We start from the raw sequence: 20,356 nt of genomic DNA, 5'->3' as shown, positions 1-20,356 counted from the left end.
CAGCAGGATGACAGAAATCATGTCAGATGGTGGCAGGTTCCCCCTAAGAAACCCCACCAAACCCTAATTTGCATTTATTAGTTTTGTAAAAGTTACAAAATACACTCTTATTAGCACCTGTTTAAGACTCACTGCATAATTTAGTGCTGAAGCTATGCTAATCACACTAATTGCAACAGCCTAAAAAGTCTGATGGTGCATTATTTCTACTGCAATACACACCAACAGCAGTTTTAGTTTTTCCTAAGGAAAAATGTTAGAATAGCATTTTTATAAACAACTTTGCAGAGTTACCTTCCACACCACCTACGATTCACCCAAAACTGAGGCACAGCTATGATATCCATCTGTTGTTAATCCTCTCAATCAAAACACACACCCAAATAAAAGATTTATTGTTTGCAATAATTATGCTTATTTTACATATAAAATAGGAGTTCAGATGTTTTCCATCATCATGCTTTAGTACTAAGTATCTCAATAGTTCAAGCAACATTTTTTTTATTTTAAACTGCATAATATGAGATGACAAATCTCAACGGTGCGATATTCCTTGGGTAAGAATGATTTATAAAATGCATGGGTAGCTCACTGCTATAGTGAAAGTATGCTTGGGGCATTCATTTATGAATAATACTCAAGGTTTTTTTCTTAAGGCAGAGTGGATAATTTTAGAAAGAGTATTTTATTTGGTATTCTGACTGTCTTGACTTAATCGAGCTGCAAACTCTACTAGTGTTCTTGTAGGCCGCCCTGCCATGCCTTTTCGAAGATAGGGCACCTCATCTTTATTCGACATCACACCAGCTATATCTAAATGAGCCCAGTGAGAGGCAGTCACAAATTCCTTCAGGAATGCAGCAGCTGTGCATGCTCCTCCAGCTCTGTGGGAAGCAGAAAAAGTATATTGTTTCTAAAGCAACACCAACAGCACAAACATTAAACAAATATACTGAAAAAAAGGGGCATGTGAAGGATATTGGTACATCTTACCTGCTGTATTTTCCAATGTTACTCAGATCTGCAAGAGGACAGTCTGTTACTTGTTTTGTATAATGTTCAAAAAGAGGCATTCTCCAAACTCTGTCTCCTGTCAAAATGCTGGCCTGAAAAAGAAACAGTAATAGTTTTGGGGTTTTGTTTTTTGGTTTTGGGGTTTTTTTGTTTTTTGTTTTGGTTTTTTTGGGGGGTTTTTTGTTTGTTTGGGGTTTTTTGTTTGTTTTGTTTGGGTTTTTTTTTAATTGCATGCTTATTTTTGTTTGGCTTTGATCAGTCTAAAAATCTTTAGCTCAATATAGTATTAGGTATTTGTAAATACACTGCAAAATAAAACAGTGAATTTGCCTTTTCACTAATGCTAAAACACCTAAAAAGTAGAAATCTAAAGACCGCTTCCCCCCCGCCCCAGTTTTTTTTCCTGACAACACAAATCCTTCCCTTCAGAGACTTCCTTTACCATCACACTTCAGCCACTCATGAGGCCTCTCTGAGTTTCTGTCTCAGTGTTGTTAAGCAAGATCAATTATCTTTTTAACATGAACTAATTACTGTCAGTAGTCCAGAGCTTATGCATTTGCAGTAAGTTATCAGAACATGCAGATCCTCAAGATGATGTCCCTGGTGTTTACTGTATGGTATTAAACCTCACTCAAGAGCTAGTAATTAATAGTCAAAATTAATTATTTTCAATTAAATACAATACTAACACCATTCCTATGAGATTTCAAAATATAACATACCTTTTAGATTTGCATAAAGACTTTCAGTAATGCACTACTAAGTAACAACTATTACTGAATTATTATTATGATTTACTAATAATGCAGATGGCCTACCTCATAAAGGTGAGTCCAAAGCCAAGATGAGTTTGTGAACACTCCAGTTGCAGCAGACCCCAATGCAACATCCATGGCACCTACAGAAACACACCTTCAGGGTTTTACAACAAAGGCAAAGGTGGACCTGAGCTATTCCTCTGCATCCTCACTCCTCACAGAGCTTCCCATTTTTAATTCCCATTATCAGTAATTTCTAAAGCCTGCAAAACCTAAAGATTTTAGTACACTTGCATTTTTAAAAGTTTAAATGTTGTTAAAACATTTATATAATCTACAGGACACAGAATATAATTTTTATGAATTCTTATATCATGAAACTAGATTTTCTGTTTTCAGCTTGATGCTTCTTAGCAATATTTCTAATATAAAGCATTCAGCAATAACAGTGACTTCTCAGAGAAAAAATGTAAATTTTATTGTTTTCATATAGAAAATAACAGTGGGCTTTTTTCCAATTTACAGACCTCCACAATTTTTGAGCTGATACTTTCCCTTTTGTGAATTTCACTTGCATAGATTTTTTCACAGCATATGTGAATTCACTTTAAATTAAAATAATCCTTATCAAAATACTAAACCATGTACTAAGCCATGCCTAAACTAGAGAGATTAGATACATATTTATTTATTTGATGCCATAGAATTGCTTCTCTAATGCCAATCCTCACTAACATAAAAAAAGAAGAAAAATAAGTAGTTTAACAAAATAGTATGTCAAAGAAATTTCTACAGGAGCTCTCCTCCTTCCTGCTTGGTACCCAGGGATCTACAGTGGGAGTAAACTCCTCCTTCTATCATGCCCTTTATATGGGAATACTTTTATACAAGCCAACAATCTTAAAATCGGCTTCCTTTCTGTCTACTGAAATTTTCCACAGCACTTGAACTGGTAAAACTGATGGAACATAATTTAAAGCATGAGTAGAAAATATATAGAAAGATAATTTTGCTTAGCATATTCATTAAGCAACACAATTGACTCCTGTCTGAACTACTCTTCCATGTTTGCTCTCATTTCAGCTACAGTCACTTCACCCATGACAGCTTGTTACTGCAGTTCATGAAATGCATACACAATGCTGTTTTTAAATTTAAAATTATAGCCTCATTCATATACAACTGCAGGGATGAAACAAGGCACATTTTATTATGCCTGAAAGTATGCAAACTTCGAGATATTTCAGTGAAACAAATTCTTGGGAAGATGATGATGACCCTTCTATTCTATTACCTAGAATCATGGAGACCCGAGCTAGCTCACATAATGGAAGAACTGGTGCTGGCTAGGTCAGAGCTCAGGCACTGAGGAAGCCATTCCCAAAGAAGCTATTTTGGCTCCAGCATGGCCGATGCCACACGAACCTGGCAGGATTCTTCTACCACCATGCCAGTATCTCTGCATCACACAGCCCCAAAAGCTGGAAAGGCTTAGCTCAGAAATGGAAGCACTAGGAAACATTGTGCAGAAACATCAAGGTCCGTGTAGGTTTTCCCACTCTTTTCAGTTCCAGCTTGACTGGGCCGACCCAATTTCATCTACGTTGCTGACCATGCACCCTGCATGCCAATACCCTCCCTCACCCCAGAGACACAGTGCAGCTGTACAAGTTGTTAGAGCATAAACCGTGCTAGCTGTTGTCCTACAACATGCAAAAATAATTTCAGTTGCTTTCAAATTCAGGTTGGCTTTATATTCATTGTGCAACTAATTCACAGCCCCATTAACGAGAGTAACAAAGAGCTGACTTGCAATATGAGCAGGGAAGGGAGATTGCTTACCTGTTAATGTTGCAGCATTCACAATAGCCCTTGCATCAAAATTGTGGGCATAACAGAGAGCATCAGCTAACAGCAGTCTTCCTTCTGCATCTGTGTTATCTACCTGCAGGTGCAAAATTAGTAAAAACAGAGAACTACTGAAAACATCCCTTTCACTGACTTAGTTCTTACATGTTATCTTAAATAGCTGTCAGATCGTAAATGCACTGTCACAGGCCCTAGGAACTTCAGGTAATCAAAATTTACTCAAAATAAACTCAAGAAAAAGAAAAAATATAATACTGATATACAACTATGTTTATTTTATAAAGCATATCTGTAGCTGAGGTCAAGTCATCTTTCAGCACTGCATCCTCCTCTGCATGCTGGGTCTCTGTGCTGCTGGCTCCTCAGAAGAGCCTGGAGGCTGGAGAGGCACCCCAGGGGAGTACAGGGGGCCAGTTACCATTCCCAGCAAAGCCCCAGGAATCCCAGGGACTGCTTCTGAGCAAGCACAGAGATCTGGCCAAAGGAAACCACAGAGGAGGAGAGGGTACTACAAAGAAGCACAGATGCGTGCCTGGAAACAGTTCCTTGTTATACTGCTTTCTCTTTGGATCTTGAAACTTTCCCCTCTTAAATAAATCAATAGCCCCTTTGCTCCTTTCAGGGAAAAATCGTGATGAATTCTACAAGATTAATTGTATGATGTGCTCTGAGCTACCAGCACTTTCTTGCAAGTTTCTTCTAGGTGGGGGAATATGTGCCCAGTCTTTTGCCTCAAAGCAGAGGGTGACTGAACTCAGTTTTGGGAGGAGAACCTTAAAGAACTGGAAGGTTCAGCAAGTCAAAGGTGGCAGAAGTCAGAAATCCAGACAGAGAGAAATATTAAGCCATCTACTTCTGCACAAAGTCAGTGGTCTACAGCACAATGACTTTCAGTACCACTTAATCTATTAGATGAATATGGAACAGCTTGGATTAAATATGAAATATGTATTTTGGGTACTGATTTGGCAAGCTTCTTTGAACCAGTAGCCCCTATGACTCAGAGTTCTGATTGTACAGAGCAGCTTGGCAGTGTAAAGACCTTGGTTACGTCAGCAGGAAACTAATACTCTTATGTCTTACTCTAGATAGCAGAAGAGTGTCCTGAATGGTCTACTGGAAGCAATTAATATATTATTCATTCTGACTGAGAACCTGTATTTATGAGCATTGTAACCACCTCTTGGCTAAAATCAAGATTTTCTAGCATGTTCAGTAAATTATCATACTTGTCAGCTTTTCCTAGCAATTTATAAAACATTTAATCTCTTTAGTCCAGATTTATATTTGAAAGAATCCTATAATACCAAGTTCTAATTAATAATATGCTTCTTGCAGTTTTAAAAACAGTACATTTGCACTGCTTATCTTTTTAAAGGGTCTTTTCAAACACATACTTTGACTGCAGTCATGTAATTGATTAAAGCAATTCACTAAAAGCATTCAAAATCCAAGTTTCACATGCCCACCTGTATTGTTTTTCCATTCTTGGCTCTAACTACATCCCCAGGCTTGTTTGCCTTACCACTGGGCATATTTTCACAGAGAGGTGCCAAACCTCAGAGAGAAAAAGAAAAGTATATTAATTTCTTTCTCAGAAAAGACCTTAGAAAATCTCCTTAAGAAAACAGTGCTATTCTCATCTTGAATTTATGCTCAAAATCCAAAATCTTCCTGCTTACTGAAAGACACATGGTCACTTACAATGAGGGAAACTTCTCTGCATGTTGCACCACCACATCCTCTCACCTATACCATTTTACCACTAGGATTTACTTCTACTTTATGCCTAGACAAGTGAGATCAGAGGAACAAGTATCATCTTCTGTCTTCCATATATGAATAATTAGTCACACACAAAGGGATTTCTTTCTTCCTGAAAGTATCAGCTTCTCAAATTAACACTCTGAGCCATTCAAGCTCTGCTCATTGTAAATCAATATTGTGTAATGTCAAGAGGGCTCCAAGGACTTGCCATAGAACTCCAACCGTAACAGCAGCAAATAGAGATGAGCAAAAAACAGGGTCAGCGTCAAAACTCCAACTATAAACGGGATGAGATGAAAGGGGAAAACCTGCTCCTGGCACAAGGAATAAGCGAATTGTGCACCACCACTTTTCAGCAGAATTATGTACGCACACTTTTGCTCCACTGCCTTAGCCCTTCCCATTGCATACTTTTAAGTGAGGAAAGTCTTGAGGCTGTATGTTTCGCTGCCCTCTGCTGGTTGAAGCATAAAAGTGACTAAAATAGTAGTTTCTGACAGTCAAGGTTCTCAAATGTAAAACTTATCCTAGAATGGATTATGTCATCAGCAACTCGTTTTGCCATGGTTCCTGAGTCAGCTCGTTTAATTTTAGCTGTGCGACATTTTTCAAGAAAAATATAAACACTGCTCATACTTAAAAATACTATCAGCAGATTGGCTTTGGGTTTGTTTTAGAATCATAGAATACCATGTTGGAAGGGAACCTCAAGGGTTATCTGGTCCAACCTTTCTTGGCAAAAGCTTCACGTAGACAAAAGCACCATCTAGACAAGATGGCCCAGCACCCCGTCCAGCTGGATCTTAAGCATCCAACGTTGGGGTATCCACCACTTCCCTGGGGAGATTATTCCAATGGCTGATCGTTCTCATTGTGAAAAATTTTCCTCGTGTCCGATCAGAATCTCCCCAGGAGTAACTTGCACCCATTACCCCTCATTTTTAACATGTTCAATTTACTCCCTTGTAAAAAGGGAGTCTCCATCATCTTTGTAGCCACCCTTTAAGTACTGGAACATGGTGATAAGGTCTCCCCTAAGCCTTCTTTTCTCAAGGCTGAACAAACCCAATTCCCTCAGCCCTTCCTCATACAGCAGGCTTCCCAGTCCTTTGATCATCTTTGTGGCCATCCTCTGGACCCTCTCCAGCCTGTCCACATCTTTTTGGCATAGTGGGTACCAAAACTGAACACATTATTCCAGGTGTGGCCTGACAAGTGCTGAGTAGAATGGGATAATGACTTCTTTATCTCTGCTGGTGATGCCCTTGTTGATGCAACCCAGCATCCTGTTGCCTTTCTTTGCCACAGCAGCACACTGTTCACTCATATTGAGCTGTTGTCCAACAGGACCCCCAGGTCCCTTTCCACAGAGCTGCTCTCCAACCAGGTGGATCCCAGTTTGTGCTGCACTCCTGGATTATGTTTTCCCAGGTGCAAGACCTTACACTTCTTGTTGAACTTCATAAGGTTCTTGTTAGCCCACTCCTCCAGCCCATCTAGGTCTTCCTGCAGGGTGGCTCTCCCTTCCAAAGTGTCCACTTCCCACTCAGTTTGCTATCCACAAACTTCATCAGGTTGCACTTGATCCCATCATCCAGATATTAAACAGCATTGGGCCCAGTATTGATCCTGATTTCTGCTGAAATATTCACCTAAGGAAACAAAACCTGATCCCTCTTCCTGTTCAGTTGTGGCAAACACTCATGGAGGTAGCTCAGCTAGCTCATTTTCATTTTTAATTGCTTTTATGGATATCCACAATCTTTCCTGTAACAAAGGATCAGAACTTCCAAAAAAATTTGTTGAAAGTAAGTTTATTGACAATCATTTCTCACCTAAGATCTAAAAATCATGCCTTCAAAATTTCAATTCAGCAATTTTTTTATAAGCAAGTAAAAATAGAAGAGAAGCTGAGACAAGTAAGTCTGCAAGAGTCCATGGCATTTCTGTAAGACCATTACCAGTGCTGATACTAGAAAATTGCTTTGTCAACAAGAAATCTTCTAAGATTAAGATTTTTGGATTCTTACACAAACATACTTACCAATTATGTTAAGAGGTAGATTTAAAGCTGCAGCTGTCACAATGGCTGAACAGACAGTCGCTGCCCCTCCCATATCTGCTCTCATTGCATCCATACCCGATGACGGCTTCAGTGAAATGCCACCACTGGAATAAATGGAACAAATATCACCCAACATGTAGGGGTTCAAAGTTGCACACACTGATAATATTCCGTCCATTAGTATGTTGTAGAGCCAAATATCAGTAAATGTGTTTTCAAATATTCCCGCAACCCCCTAAAACAAGCATATTGAAAGCAAGGTATCTAGGTTTTCATTTCAGATAAAATATGTCCCTGAATTATTTCCTCATAATTAGGACACAAAAATCTGGGTAACGTGCAGCAGACTAACTCAATGGTCTTCACAATCACAAAAGAGGACAAAACAAGAAGAAAATAGTACACGTGGTAAAATCAGCATATGGAAGGGGAACAGTGATAAATTCTTCAGTAGTTATGCAACATGAAAAGCTGCAAAGAATGAACTATTTTCTCTTTCCTTATGCATATCTAGATGTCCAGTAACAGATTGCACTTCTAAACATGTAAATTCTTCATCCAGAAGTTTGTTCAGGCCAAAAAAAGAAAAAATAGCAAGTTCTTTGTTTCCCCCTCCTCCCCCCAAATTTCCATTTTCCCCTTACAAGACAAGGGCATATCGATTCCTACTTTGTCCAACCACTCAAGCTTGTTCTCTCCCCAGAAAAGGCATCACAGTCTACTATATAGGGCAAGTCACTGGAATGGCATTTAAAGATGCTGAGCAAAGAAAAAGCATCTCCCTGTTGAACATGAATAGCAGGAAGGCATTCCCCTCCCTCCCCCCTAGTCATTAAAATATTAGCATACATACCTGTCAAATGTCACTCCTTTTCCTACAAATACCAATGGGGAGTCATTTGTATTAGCACCACCTAAATAGTGAATCTCCAGAAAGATGGGTGGTTCAGCTGAACCCTTAGCTACACTCAGGAATGCTCCCATCTGTTGTGTTGCTATCCAAGACTCCGGTCTGTAATAGAAATATATATTTTTTCTTTTAATTGGACACTTTGACTAACATTATTTTGTTTGTTTTCAAAAAATCACAATTCTTGAAGGTTTGTACATAAACTATTAATTCCATTTTAGTTAGCTATTTTGAAAAACCATCATTTAAATTCAACCATTATTACTTTTTTTTCCTGAAACAAAAATAGTGCCTCAAAGTTGCTGTTTTGGGTTTTGGTTGTTTGTTGTTTTTTTTTTTTTAAAGGCAAAACAAAACAACCAACCACCAGTCTACACTTTCTGCATCAGAAACATTAAACTTTCACTTGCCCATCAGGCTGTAGTCTCTGAAGGCATATGGAGTAAAAATATTGCAGCAGGTTACAGTTTAGCTTTTTGCTATCAAGATGGTTAGCTATAGGCAAAGTTGATTTCCCTCAATCTTTGCTTGTCAACAAAACAGCCTCCAACATTAGCACAACCAGTTAGCCTATTTCCGCTAAAGTACAGTAACTAGAAATGCCAAGGCAAGAAGCATTAGCTATGCAAATTCAACTGCAAGGGCTTTTATGACTCCATCTCAACATTTTTAAAAGTTAAAAAAAAAGCCCCAACAATAACAGCAATAGAGGATGTTTAATTATCACATCCAGAAAAAAAAAAAAAGCCAAGGTATGTCTCAAATCCACTTGGGAAAAAACCCAAAAGGTATTAGAAAAAAGGTACTTAGTATTTGTCCTTTATTCACCGGTCTTCATCAGGCTTCCTCTTTCACAGCACGTGTCAATTAAGCAGTAATTGACTGCATGACTAATTGACAGTTAATCATTTTACTGTGTCACAGTATCCTGCTTACTCTGCTAACTAGAGGCTCACCTCCTAATACTAAGAGCAGCTTGCAGTCTGGGCACCTCTCATCCCTTTTTGCCAAACACTTCCCCTGTTTTTGTTATTTGAAGTAGCAGAGTGAAAATGAGAGCATACTGCATATTTGAATAGCCTGGAAGGTATCTTACCACATAGAGGAATCATTTCAATGGAATTTACCTTATATGGACCTTCACATTACTGAAACTTCTGAGCTTCTGTTCAATATGTTCGGCAAATTTGATTGGAGTTATATAATTAGCTGGAGCCTCCATAAGATACCGAGCGAGGTTCTGACCCTCAGCGTAGGTAACACCTTTCTGCCAGGCTTCGCGTTCAGCACTAAACAGCACCATACAAAAATCAGGATCATAAATATTTGCAAAATTAAGGTGTTGTCAGCATTTATCTGTTCTCTCCTGTTTGAAAATGCAGTATCATTAATTTGGAGCAATTAAGAATATCATAGTAATCTTACTACGAGGAATTCAGGATGACATCCAAGGTGCATCTAAGTCTAGTAGCTCATCTCTGGTTCTAGTCAGTGCCAAATGCTTCACAGAAAGCAAGAAGGATCCTAGAGCAGACAGATGTAAAGTTATCTGTCTAATACATTAGGTCTTGTCCTAATCCTTAGTAGTCAGAGATTGGCTTAAATCCTTAAGCACCAGGTTTAATATCCCTTCCAAAATTTGTAATTGCATTAACTGTAACAGCCCTGAAAGTTTTTATTTACCATATAAAGCCTCCAATTCTGTTTTTCACTTTACTGAAATATCATTATGTGATAAGAGCGGAATTTGGATCTCATTTCACAGTGCACTCAAGGCGTTTCACTAATGAATGACAGAACAAACGTTCAAAGAGCTGCCTGCATAGGAAATGGGGATCTCTCTCTGGTTATTTTGCAACACTGCCAGTGCAAAACCTTTCATTTTACTGAGACAGAACAGAAAAACTTACTTGCTTTAAAAGATATCACAAAGCAGGGCATTAAGGTGGATTCAGCCTCTCAAAAGAGCAACAGAGTGAAGAAGGAATCCAGGAAGAATATAGAAACATTGCCTGGCTATGGAGGGATGGAATTAAGAAGCCAAATCTCAGCTGACACTGCAACTAGCAAGAAGTGGGAAAGGCAACAAAAGGACTTCAACAGGTACATCATCAGCAAAAGGAAAGTCAGAGATAATGCTGTCTCCTTGCTAAATGGGGCAGGCCATCTAGTGAATACTGAGGATACTGAGGTTCTCAATGCCTTCTTCACATCAGTCTTAATAATTACAAAGGTCTGCTTCCAGATTCCCCAGATCTTTGTGCTTAGTAACAGAGTCTGGGGAAGAAAGGTACTACCCATGGCAGAGGAAAATAGACTTCGGACTGCTTAAGGAAGCTGGACATACGCAAGTCCTTGGTAGAAGGCAGGATGTATCTGAGGGTGCTGAGGAAGCTGGCCAGCATCATTGCAAGCCTGGTCTCTTTCAGTTTGAAAGGTCATGGTAATTGAACGTGGTCCCTGATGATTCAAAAAGGAAAGTCCCCTATATCTTTCTTGCCGTTCTTAAAGATGGGAACTACAAACCAGTTATCCTAGACTAATCCCCTAAAAGTTTATGGAGAAAGTAATCTTGGAAGCCATTTACAAGTACATGAAGGACAAGATGGTCACTGGGAACAGTCATTATAGACTTATTCGGGGCAAATCATGCCTGACCAACTTGACTGACTTATGATGACAGGGTTGGTGCGGGGGACCAGTGCAGTGGATGTAATTTATCTTGACTTTAGCAAGGTTTTCACATAGAATCCTTGTAGACAAATTGGGAAAAAAACATGAACTGGAAGGGTAGACTACAAAATGGGTGAAAAACTGGAAGAACTGTTAGGCTCTGAAGATAGCAGACAACAGTTGAACAGTCTAGCTGGCACTTAGTTACGTGTGATGTTCCTCAAGGGTTGATACTGAGGCTGATAATCTTCATCAACAACTTGGACTATGAAATGTACTGTCAGAAGTTCATGGACAGTATCACGTTGTGGGGAGCTGCTGAAATGGGGAGGGTAGGGCCACCATTCAGAGAGGCCTTGGGAAGCTGGAGGAAAGCACCAAAAGGAACACTGTGAAGTTTAACAAAGGCTGGCATAAATTGCCTACTGGGACAGAACAGCTCTGTGCAACAGTCAGGCTGGACACTGACTAGGCAGAAAGCAAAGCTGCAGAAAAGAACCTGGACATCCTGGTGGACAAGTTGTACAGGATTAAGCAGCACATTACCATGGTGACAAAGGCCAGCCATGTTCTGGGTTGGATTACAGCACAGCCAGCATGTTAAGGGAAATAATTATTTACCTCCTTGGCATTTGTGAGGCTGCATCTGGCTACATCTTTCGGCTGCATCTAGCTATGTCCACTTTTGAGTTCCTGGATATAAACCAAATACTGATAAACAGAAGAAAGTCCAAAGGAGGGCCCCTAAGAGGGGTAGAGAGCTGGAGCACATGGCATACGAGAAGCTGAGAGAATTGAGTTTGTTTCACCTAGAGAAAAAAATTTGGGAAAGATCTAATTGCAGTCTTTTCTCTACTTTTAAGTAGGGTTTATAGAGAAGATGAAAACAGACACATCACAGAGCTGCACAGTAAGAGGGTAAGACACAATGGGCTCAAGATTCAACAAGGGAAGCTGCAATAAGACATAAAGAAGAAAAATTCACCATGAGCATTGTTAAGCACTAGAACAGATGGCCCAGTGAGTTTGTGGAATTTCCATCTCAGGAGATATTCAGAACTGGACTAGACAAATGCCTGATCAACCTGATTGAGCTTTGAAGTTGTATGTAACTTCCAGGTTATCCCTAATCCAAGTTGGAGCTGGACTAGATGAGCTCCAGAGGTCCTTTCCAACCTAAATTATTATATACGAAAGTTACTTCCAGTGTTATGAGTGGCCGTAGGACCACCTATTTTTTCAGGAAATGTTTACTTAATATAATCAACTTCCAAACTACCTTCTGTGTTACAAAACAGGAAGAATGTTGCATGTAGCTTATCAAGACATGCTTACATTGAGAGGGTTTTATTTTATTTCACTAACTTTCTCAAAGAAAGACTTGTTCCTGTATAAAGTACATATGGGAAATACCTCTCCTCTGCATGACAGCATATCCTATACAGAAGGTCCAAAGTCCCCTGTGATAGAGTAAAAGGGGATTAATAAAACTTTGTTCTGGAACCAAAAGCTCTGATACTACTTTCTGCTCTCAAGTAACAGTGATGTCTAGCGGCCAGAAGCACCCAAGTTTCTCTTCTTGCATTATATTCTGTGAATGAAAATACAACAAATGAACTAGGCAAAGTGGATCCATCATGGCATGGTCTGGTGTCAGTTAGCATTTCCTGATTCTCAAAAGGATTTATGCATATATAGAGTTTGAAATACCTCTGCTCCACAATTTGGCACGTCCTTTCATATCACAACTATGCTTCAAGTAATTTTTTACTCTTTTTTTTTTATCTTGGGCCTTCTTTTCTATGAAGCAGCATTTATTTACCCTTAGCCTCAGAAGATGACATACTAACAAAACATATCAAGGAAACACTATAAATATACTTGTAGTGTAGAATACTTCAGGAAATTCAAAGGAGTAGGAAAAGTTAAGAGGGATATTGCTGATAGCCCTATTCTTTCAGTTTTATGTTTTCCTCATGCACAAGCATGCATACAATTTTATAGATAAACAAACAGATAAATAAGTAGTCAAGTTTTTCTTTTGCCATCACCTTCCATGAAGCTGAGGAGTAACCACAGGTTTCTTTTTTTGCTTCAGCTCGTTATATTCATGCAATCCAAGGACAGCGCCTTCTGCAGCCGCCTGAGCATCTCCACAGGGGTCTACTTCAACACAAGGGATCTCCAGATCTTGGATCTGTCTACAACCAACTGTAACATACAGTATGGAACTAGTAGGCTGAGTATTGCACAGAACAGCAAAACAGGTATCTGAGGTGATCAGTATGACATTTCAAGTTAAAAATAATTTTAACTCAAGGTATCTGAGTTTATAAGTAAATCAATTTAAAAGATCATGCAGCAGAATAATTAAAAATATTAATGACCATACACTGACAAATTTTGACTAAAAATATCTGTTGATGAATTGTAATGATTAAGACATTTCACAAGAATTCACTTTCCATTCCACAGTTGTTCCAGTTGCTTTAAGCTCACTCTATATCAAAGAAAAGCTCTATTCTTCTGGAGTGCTATGGATTATGACTATCTACAGGTATCAGAAACTTTCTGTAATTTAGTTTTTTTGCTAAGAATACATGACTGCTCTTTTCTTCCAAAAGAGTTTATACACACACTTTTATAAATAAATAAAATTATATATTCCATAAATTCTATTTTGTACCCAAATAATTTCACAATGTTTTGGCAGCTGGTGAGACAACACGGGCTAGCACTTTGGACATACAGCTGTCATACATGTGTGACTGACCTCCATTCTCAAATAATAACTCTGCGGTGAGAACTCTTTTTATTCTTGTTTTACACACACTTAGATGTAGCAGTCATCCTTGATTAAGATAGAGAGGTCCCCTCTGCCCATGACAGGTAACATACTGAATCATACTACTGATGTTGTGAAAGATACCAGTTTATAACAGAAACATCTCAGTTACAAATTAAGTGGCAAAAGTAAATATATGTGCATACTTAAGTAGAGCAGGAGCATAAAGTGAATCAGTGATGCTCTCAGGCTTCAAAATAGTAGCAATTAAACACATGCCTTTTCAACATCACACTGTTTAGGAAAGTTACTCGTTATAAATAACTGGAGTTACCTATCTGCAGATTGATTTACATGCCCTGTAACTCCTTCCTTGCTAAGGAAAAACTTCATGAATATCAGTGACAAGTAAATGCATTTACCAAACCATGCAGTAGGTTTTGCATTTCAAAACAAAATCGTATCTAGGCTCAGTCTTCAAAAGTGGAACATGCTGCACCACTGCAATAGTCTTACAGACAAAATGCTTAAGAAAATTTAAAAGTAGTTAACCTGCAACAGCTGCACGAATATTTTCTTTGCCTTCATTCCAGTTTTCTTGGTCATTTACTCCAGCATTCTTCTTACCCAAGCCAACCACAACCACACCCGCAAAGTCCTAGATGAAGCCAACACACAAATGGATTAACTTTCTTCATTGTTACAGCCGCAGCAGAGAGCTGTTAGAGAGACCTTACTTTCCAAATCAAACCAAGCACAGCATTAAAATACATTCAGTACTTTCTCTACATTACACGCACTTCTACGTTAAGAATGCCAATATGGTGCCACTGCCTTGCAATCCCAATCGTTTTCCACAGACATGCAATCAGTCATTCTGTTGTTCAGTTAATATGTGTATTGCAGCAGATGGGGCTTTATGCTCAACACATAGCAAACTTGATACTTCTAAGGGCAAGTCTAAGAGTCCTTTGAAAGCAGATCCAGCTTTCCAGCTGCAACAAAGGCCAGAACTGAGCTGGAGACTCAGTGTAACCCTTTTTGGCACAGTACTACGTTCAAGGAAATACAGTCACTGCAAAGGCTGAGCCTATCAGCTCATCTCAGGAGTTGAGCTGGCATGATTTGCCAGGTAACAAACCAAAGCTGCACATAGGTACACAGTTCCAGAACTCAGGAAAGCAACGTAACACAGCAGACAATGCTTGCCTTATAAGCTGCAAGTGGAAAGCAAAAAGGAAGAACTAATGATTAAAGGAGCCTTTTAAGAATGAAGTCAAATTTGTATAAAACTCAAGGTTATATATTGTGTTGGGTTTGCATGGCAAGGTTTTGGTAGCTGGGGGGGGCTACAGGGGTGGCTTCTGTGAGAAGCTGCTAGAAGCTCCCCCTGTGTCTGATAGAGCCAATGCCAGCCGGCTCTAAGACGGACCCGCCGCTGGCCAAGGCCAAGCCAATCAGCACCTCTGTGATAACATATTTAAGAAGAAGAAAAACACTTAGAGAGAGAGAGCTTTTGCAGCCGGAGAGAGGAGTGAGAAGATGTAAGAAACTCTGCAGACACCAAGGTCAGTGCAGAAGGAGGGGCAGGAGGTGCTCCAGGCGCCGGAGCAGAGATCCCCCTGCAGCCCGTGGTGAAGACCATGGCGAAGCAGGCTGTCCCCCTGCAGCCCATGGAGGAAGGATGAGGGGGTGTAGAGATTCCACCTGCAGCCCATGGAGGACCCCACACTGGAGCAGGTGGAGGCACCTGAAGGAGGCTGTGGCCCGTGGGAAGCCTGCGCTGAAGCAAGTTCCTGGCCAGACTGGTGGACCCGTGAAGAGGGGAGCCCACGCCAGGGCAGGTTTGCTGGCAGGACTTGTGACCCCGTGGGGGACCCCACGCTGGAGCAGTCTGCTCCTGAAGGTCTGCACCCTATGGGAGAGGGACTCCATGCTGGAGCAGGGGGACGATGAGAGGAGTCCTCCCTCTGAGGATGAAGAAGCTGCAGAAACAACGTGTGATGAACTGACCGTAACCCCCACTCCCCGTCCCCCTGTGCTGCTGAGGGGGGGGAAGGTTGAAGCCGGGAGTGAAGTCGAGCCCGGGAAGATGGGAGGGGTGGGGGGAGGTGTTTTAAGAGTTGATTTTATTTTCTCATTCCTCTACTCTGTTTTGCCTAGTAATAAATTAGATGAATTCCCTCTCTAAGTTCAGTCTGTTTTGCTCGTGACAACAATTAGTGAGTGATCTCTCCCTGTCCTTATCTCGACCCACAAGCGTTTTGTTATGCCTTTTCTCCCCTGTTCAGTGAATGAGGGGAGTGAGAGAGCGGCTCTGGTGGGCACCTGGCCTCCAGCCAGGGTCAACCCACCACATATATGTGAACAGATTTCCCACTGCTCTGAAAAAAACCCAAAATTAATCTTGCAGTTTCCCTTCCATCCAAAATAGCTGCTGTCAGATTGTTAAGAATCAGCTCTCAAACTGCTACACCATAGTAAAATCTTTTAGTTCACGAGATGCTGAAACTTGTGTTAGCTTTCCAGAAGATCAGTGATTCAAGTTAATGGGGTTTTTTAGTTATTATTTTACACTTAGAAGAGGGTGTAAGGCCAAGTTCTACTGCCTTCTCTTGCAGAGATTTACTACTCTCTTCAGAAGCCATCCTCTATGCAGAACTGGGATAATGCGACCTTCAGCAGATTCAACTTCCATGAAATTTCCAACAGCCTTTCTACTGAGTTTGGTGTCACCTGTCTGGGCTTTCCGCACAGGAATTTATACATGGTAAGCAATATTAATATTCACTAAAAATTTATTTATTTAAAATTAATTAGCCCTAACGTAAGATTGTTACTCATACAGGGACACCTAGTGTCATATTACATGTCTGCCTAGCCTCTAGCTACTACTCCAAAAAGGCACAAATTGTAGCATATTTGCCAGCTCCATGTAGGTACATTAGATGTATTAGTGCTTCTCAAATGGCACCAAAAGCCTAACTTTACGCAGATGAATCCCCATCTCATACCCTTGTGATATATCATGTCTGGGCAGACAAAGCCCTGCCTGAAGAACAGTCCCATGTCTTGTTTTCAGAGGTTTCAAACACAACTTTAAAACCTGATTAAAGCCTATGATGGGACCACCTTGTGTTAGAACCATCAAGTCTGGAAGGTCTTTGCACATGTGGGTACATACTCACACACTCACTCCTGAACACAGAAGGCACAGTAGTCTGATCCAAAGCTGCCTGTGCTTCAGCTTATTCAGTAAGCAGTTATTCAGAGTACGTCACCTTTGGAGCAGACCTGTTTACATCATCTCAGCGTGCAGCACAGTGGAGGGAGTACAGGGTTGTGCAAAAGGCCATGCAAACAGGGGAGTGTGGAACAGGAGGTTTCAGTAAGAACCACATCTTTTGTTGAGGGGGGTGAGAAGAGCAGAGCATTTATACAAGCACAGCACTGAATTCAGCTTAAAATAAGATATAAAGGCAAACCTCACACATTAATCAATATGCACACGAAAACCCAAAGTTCATACCTGATGCAGACCATGGAACATGCGTGTTTTGCCTTTCTTCAAAGGTGGCCCACATCTAGGACACAAAGAGATTCTTTCAATAAAGAAGTCCTCATTGATGATAAATCTTATGGTACTGCGTTCACTCCACAACCACACAGCACTCCTCAACGCTGTACTGGGACACTTGGCTCAGTGCTGACTGACAGGAAGGGACGGTTCCCATGAACATTTTGCATCTGTTTTCTCAGTGCTTGATTTTTCCACAGGAATTCCCCTCCAAACCCCTTGGCCTAGTAAAAGCAAATACCAGGCTGAGAAGTGGTATGGATACAAACACTAATAATGATAAAAAAAAAGATCATTCTTACTGGTGTTTGTAGGTACTTTAATTCATTTCAGAAGCTTATCACACACTTACACAGACAGAAGTTCTCTTAGCTTTCCAGACACAAGTCTATCAAAAGCATCTCCTGCACTCGTGAACTGGGCAGCACCTTCATCCTTTTCACTTGAGTAGATTCCCAGAACAAGACCCTAAAAAAGGATGCACATTAATACAAATACCACAAAATTTAGAGACCCTTCTGAAAGACAAGCAGCACACTGTTCAAACCATAGCTACTGCTGAATATATTCATCTCAGTGTATGTATTTATCTAATGTGATGCACAGCGCAACACTAGTAAACCAGGATGAACTATTACAACTGCATCTAAGTGTGAAAAAGAAATTAGATACAGCATAACTAAATTTATAATAATTCTGCCTAACACATAGAGGCAAAAACCTCTTTCAGCTTGCAATTTTAAGTAAAAAGAGCTTCCCTCCCGCCCCCAACACCAATCTCCCCCAGCCAGGTGCACCCAGGAGCACAGGGAACGGCACCACTCCTGACTCAAGCTCCTCAGCAGGGCAGCGAGGTGCCGGGGCAGGGAACTGCTCCGGGGCGCAGCCTCCCGGCGACCCCAACACGGCCCCGCCACAGGCACGGCGCCCACCCCGCCACCGGTTCACGGGTTCAAGCCCCAGGCTGGCCCTAGGAGGCACACAGCGACCCCAGGGCTGGGCGCCGGGCACGCTCAGCCGTAAGCTGCGGAACGGGACACCCTATGCCCCCGCCGCTCCGGTTCACCCCGAGCAAGAGGGGCCGTGAGGCAGAAGCCGCCCCCGCCTCCTCACCTTCCCGCCCACCCCGCGGCTGTAGCCCCGCGGCGAGGGCCCCTGCACCGAGCAGCTGCAGGCCAGGGGGAGATCCCAGCCGACGCGGCGCGCAGCCACCCTCCGCACGCAATGCAGCAGCATGGCAGGCAGTGGTGAGGCAAGCTGGCGCGCCGATAGCCTCATCAGCCAGCGCCGGGCGGTGCCCGCAGCGGAGGTGAGAGGAGGAGCTAGAGGGCGGAACGCAGGAACAGCTTATAAACCAGTGGCTGAAGGAGCACGGGATGGTAGGTTCTTGTTTACTTGTGTGTGAGGCTTTGTTTCACAGCGGGTTTTTGCCCTCTTGTGGTATACTCTAGATACGTATTTGCACGTGCTGCTGAGGATGAAACAACTTTTCTGGTGGGCTTATCACAGACCTTAAAAAAACCAGCTCTGGTATGCATACAGTATATTTAATTTGCATGTCAAAGATTAAAATGTAAATAGTTTATGAAAAAATAATGAAAACTTTATTGCAAATGTAAAGACAACAAGTTTATGTTATTTTTGATGTAGGATGGTGGTTTACTTGTATAATATCAGCATGTCTGCCTAGGAAGAGTTGAATAGGTTCTAAGAGAAAGCAGTAACGATCCCAGAGTGAAATTATAAAAAAAAAATAAAAATGTGGTAAGTGAATGTAAAACACCAGTGAGAATGACTATTGTTATATTTTATCAGGAAAATTCACACCAGAATACTGGGTCGTCAATGTAACAGAAGAAATACGTTTATGCTTTTCTAGCAGAAGCACTGTACAGAAAAGGACTGTTTGGAGTTTGCTGACATTTATTATATCATCAGTATATGGCACTGAACATGCACTGGATTTTAATGTCAAGTGATCCAGGGTTGGGTTTTTTTTGTTTTTCCAGAAATGTGAAACATTGATTATAAGTAATTTGCTTTTTTATGTTAGAATGTGACACCTTACCACACTATGTATAACAATTATTTGCTTTTCCATACATCTGTAACTGAACTTACACTGTTACATCAGCAGAACCTGATGAAGAAGGGTACCTGGGCAACAATATATCGCATATATTTGAATATCTTGGAATCCAGTACAAAAAATCTTTAATCTTGTCCTTACGTAAGTACTCCCATGGCTCTTACTCAATAACTATTTTAGGGGAGAAATTTGGGGGGTTGTGTTGGGTTTGCGTGGCAAGGTTTTGGTAGTGGGGGGGTTACAGGGGTGGCTTCTGTGAGAAGCTCCTAGAAGCTCCCCCTGTGTCTGATAGAGCCAATGCCAGCCGGCTCTAAGACGGGCCCGTCGCTGGCCAAGGCCAAGCCAATCAGCACCTCTGTGATAACATATTTAAGAAGAAGAAAAACACTTAGAGAGAGAGAGAGCTTTTGCAGCCGGAGAGAGGAGTGAGAAGATGTAAGAAACTCTGCAGACACCAAGGTCAGTGCAGATGGAGGGGGAGGAGGTGCTCCAGGCGCCAGAGCAGAGATCCCCCTGCAGCCCGTGGTGAAGGCCATGGCGAAGCAGGCTGTCCCCCTGCAGCCCATGGAGGAAGGATGAGGGGGTGCAGAGATTCCACCTGCAGCCTGTGGAGGACCCCATGCTGGAGCAGGTGGAGGCACCTGAAGGAGGCTGTGGCCCGTGGGAAGCCTGCGCTGAAGCAAGTTCCTGGCCAGACTGGTGGACCCGTGAAGAGGGGAGCCCACGCCAGGGCAGGTTTGCTGGCAGGACTTGTGACCCCGTGGGGGACCCCACGCTGGAGCAGTTTGCTCCTGAAGGTCTGCACCCCGTGAGAGGGACTCCATGCTGGAGCAGGGGGACGATGAG

General features: G+C 41.5%; 1 protein-coding gene across 1 annotated transcript; it reads right to left on the bottom strand.

The window, feature by feature from the left end:
- Nucleotides 1-375: 375 nt before the first annotated feature.
- On the bottom strand, nucleotides 376-18,703 carry LAP3 (leucine aminopeptidase 3). The gene is made up of 13 exons (XM_054823194.1): nucleotides 18,535-18,703; nucleotides 17,774-17,889; nucleotides 17,374-17,428; nucleotides 14,397-14,502; nucleotides 13,111-13,270; nucleotides 9,514-9,675; nucleotides 8,330-8,488; nucleotides 7,456-7,580; nucleotides 5,114-5,202; nucleotides 3,618-3,720; nucleotides 1,836-1,915; nucleotides 994-1,106; nucleotides 376-884 (listed from the first exon to the last, which is right to left on the bottom strand). Exons 1-13 carry the CDS (start codon nucleotides 18,697-18,699, stop codon nucleotides 686-688), a joined length of 1,632 nt encoding a protein of 543 aa, XP_054679169.1. The 5' UTR covers nucleotides 18,700-18,703; the 3' UTR covers nucleotides 376-685.
- Nucleotides 18,704-20,356: the final 1,653 nt, after the last annotated feature.

This window comes from Grus americana, chromosome 4 (assembly GCF_028858705.1).
Source record: "Grus americana isolate bGruAme1 chromosome 4, bGruAme1.mat, whole genome shotgun sequence".
Lineage (NCBI taxonomy): Eukaryota > Metazoa > Chordata > Aves > Gruiformes > Gruidae > Grus > Grus americana.
The sequence above is the reverse complement of the archived record's forward strand: the minus strand, read 5'-3'. Positions and strand labels throughout refer to the sequence as shown.

Coding starts and splice junctions, on each gene's coding strand:
- LAP3 (XM_054823194.1), bottom strand. CDS start 18,699: ATGAGGCTATCGGCGCGCCAGCTTGCCTCACCACTGCCTGCCATGCTG. Junction 9,676..13,110: donor ACTCCTCAGCTTCATGGAAG/GTGATGGCAAAA, acceptor GGTGCTGTTTAG/TGCTGAACGCGAAGCCTGGC. Junction 1,107..1,835: donor TTTGGACTCACCTTTATGAG/GTAGGCCATCTG, acceptor TTTCTTTTTCAG/GCCAGCATTTTGACAGGAGA.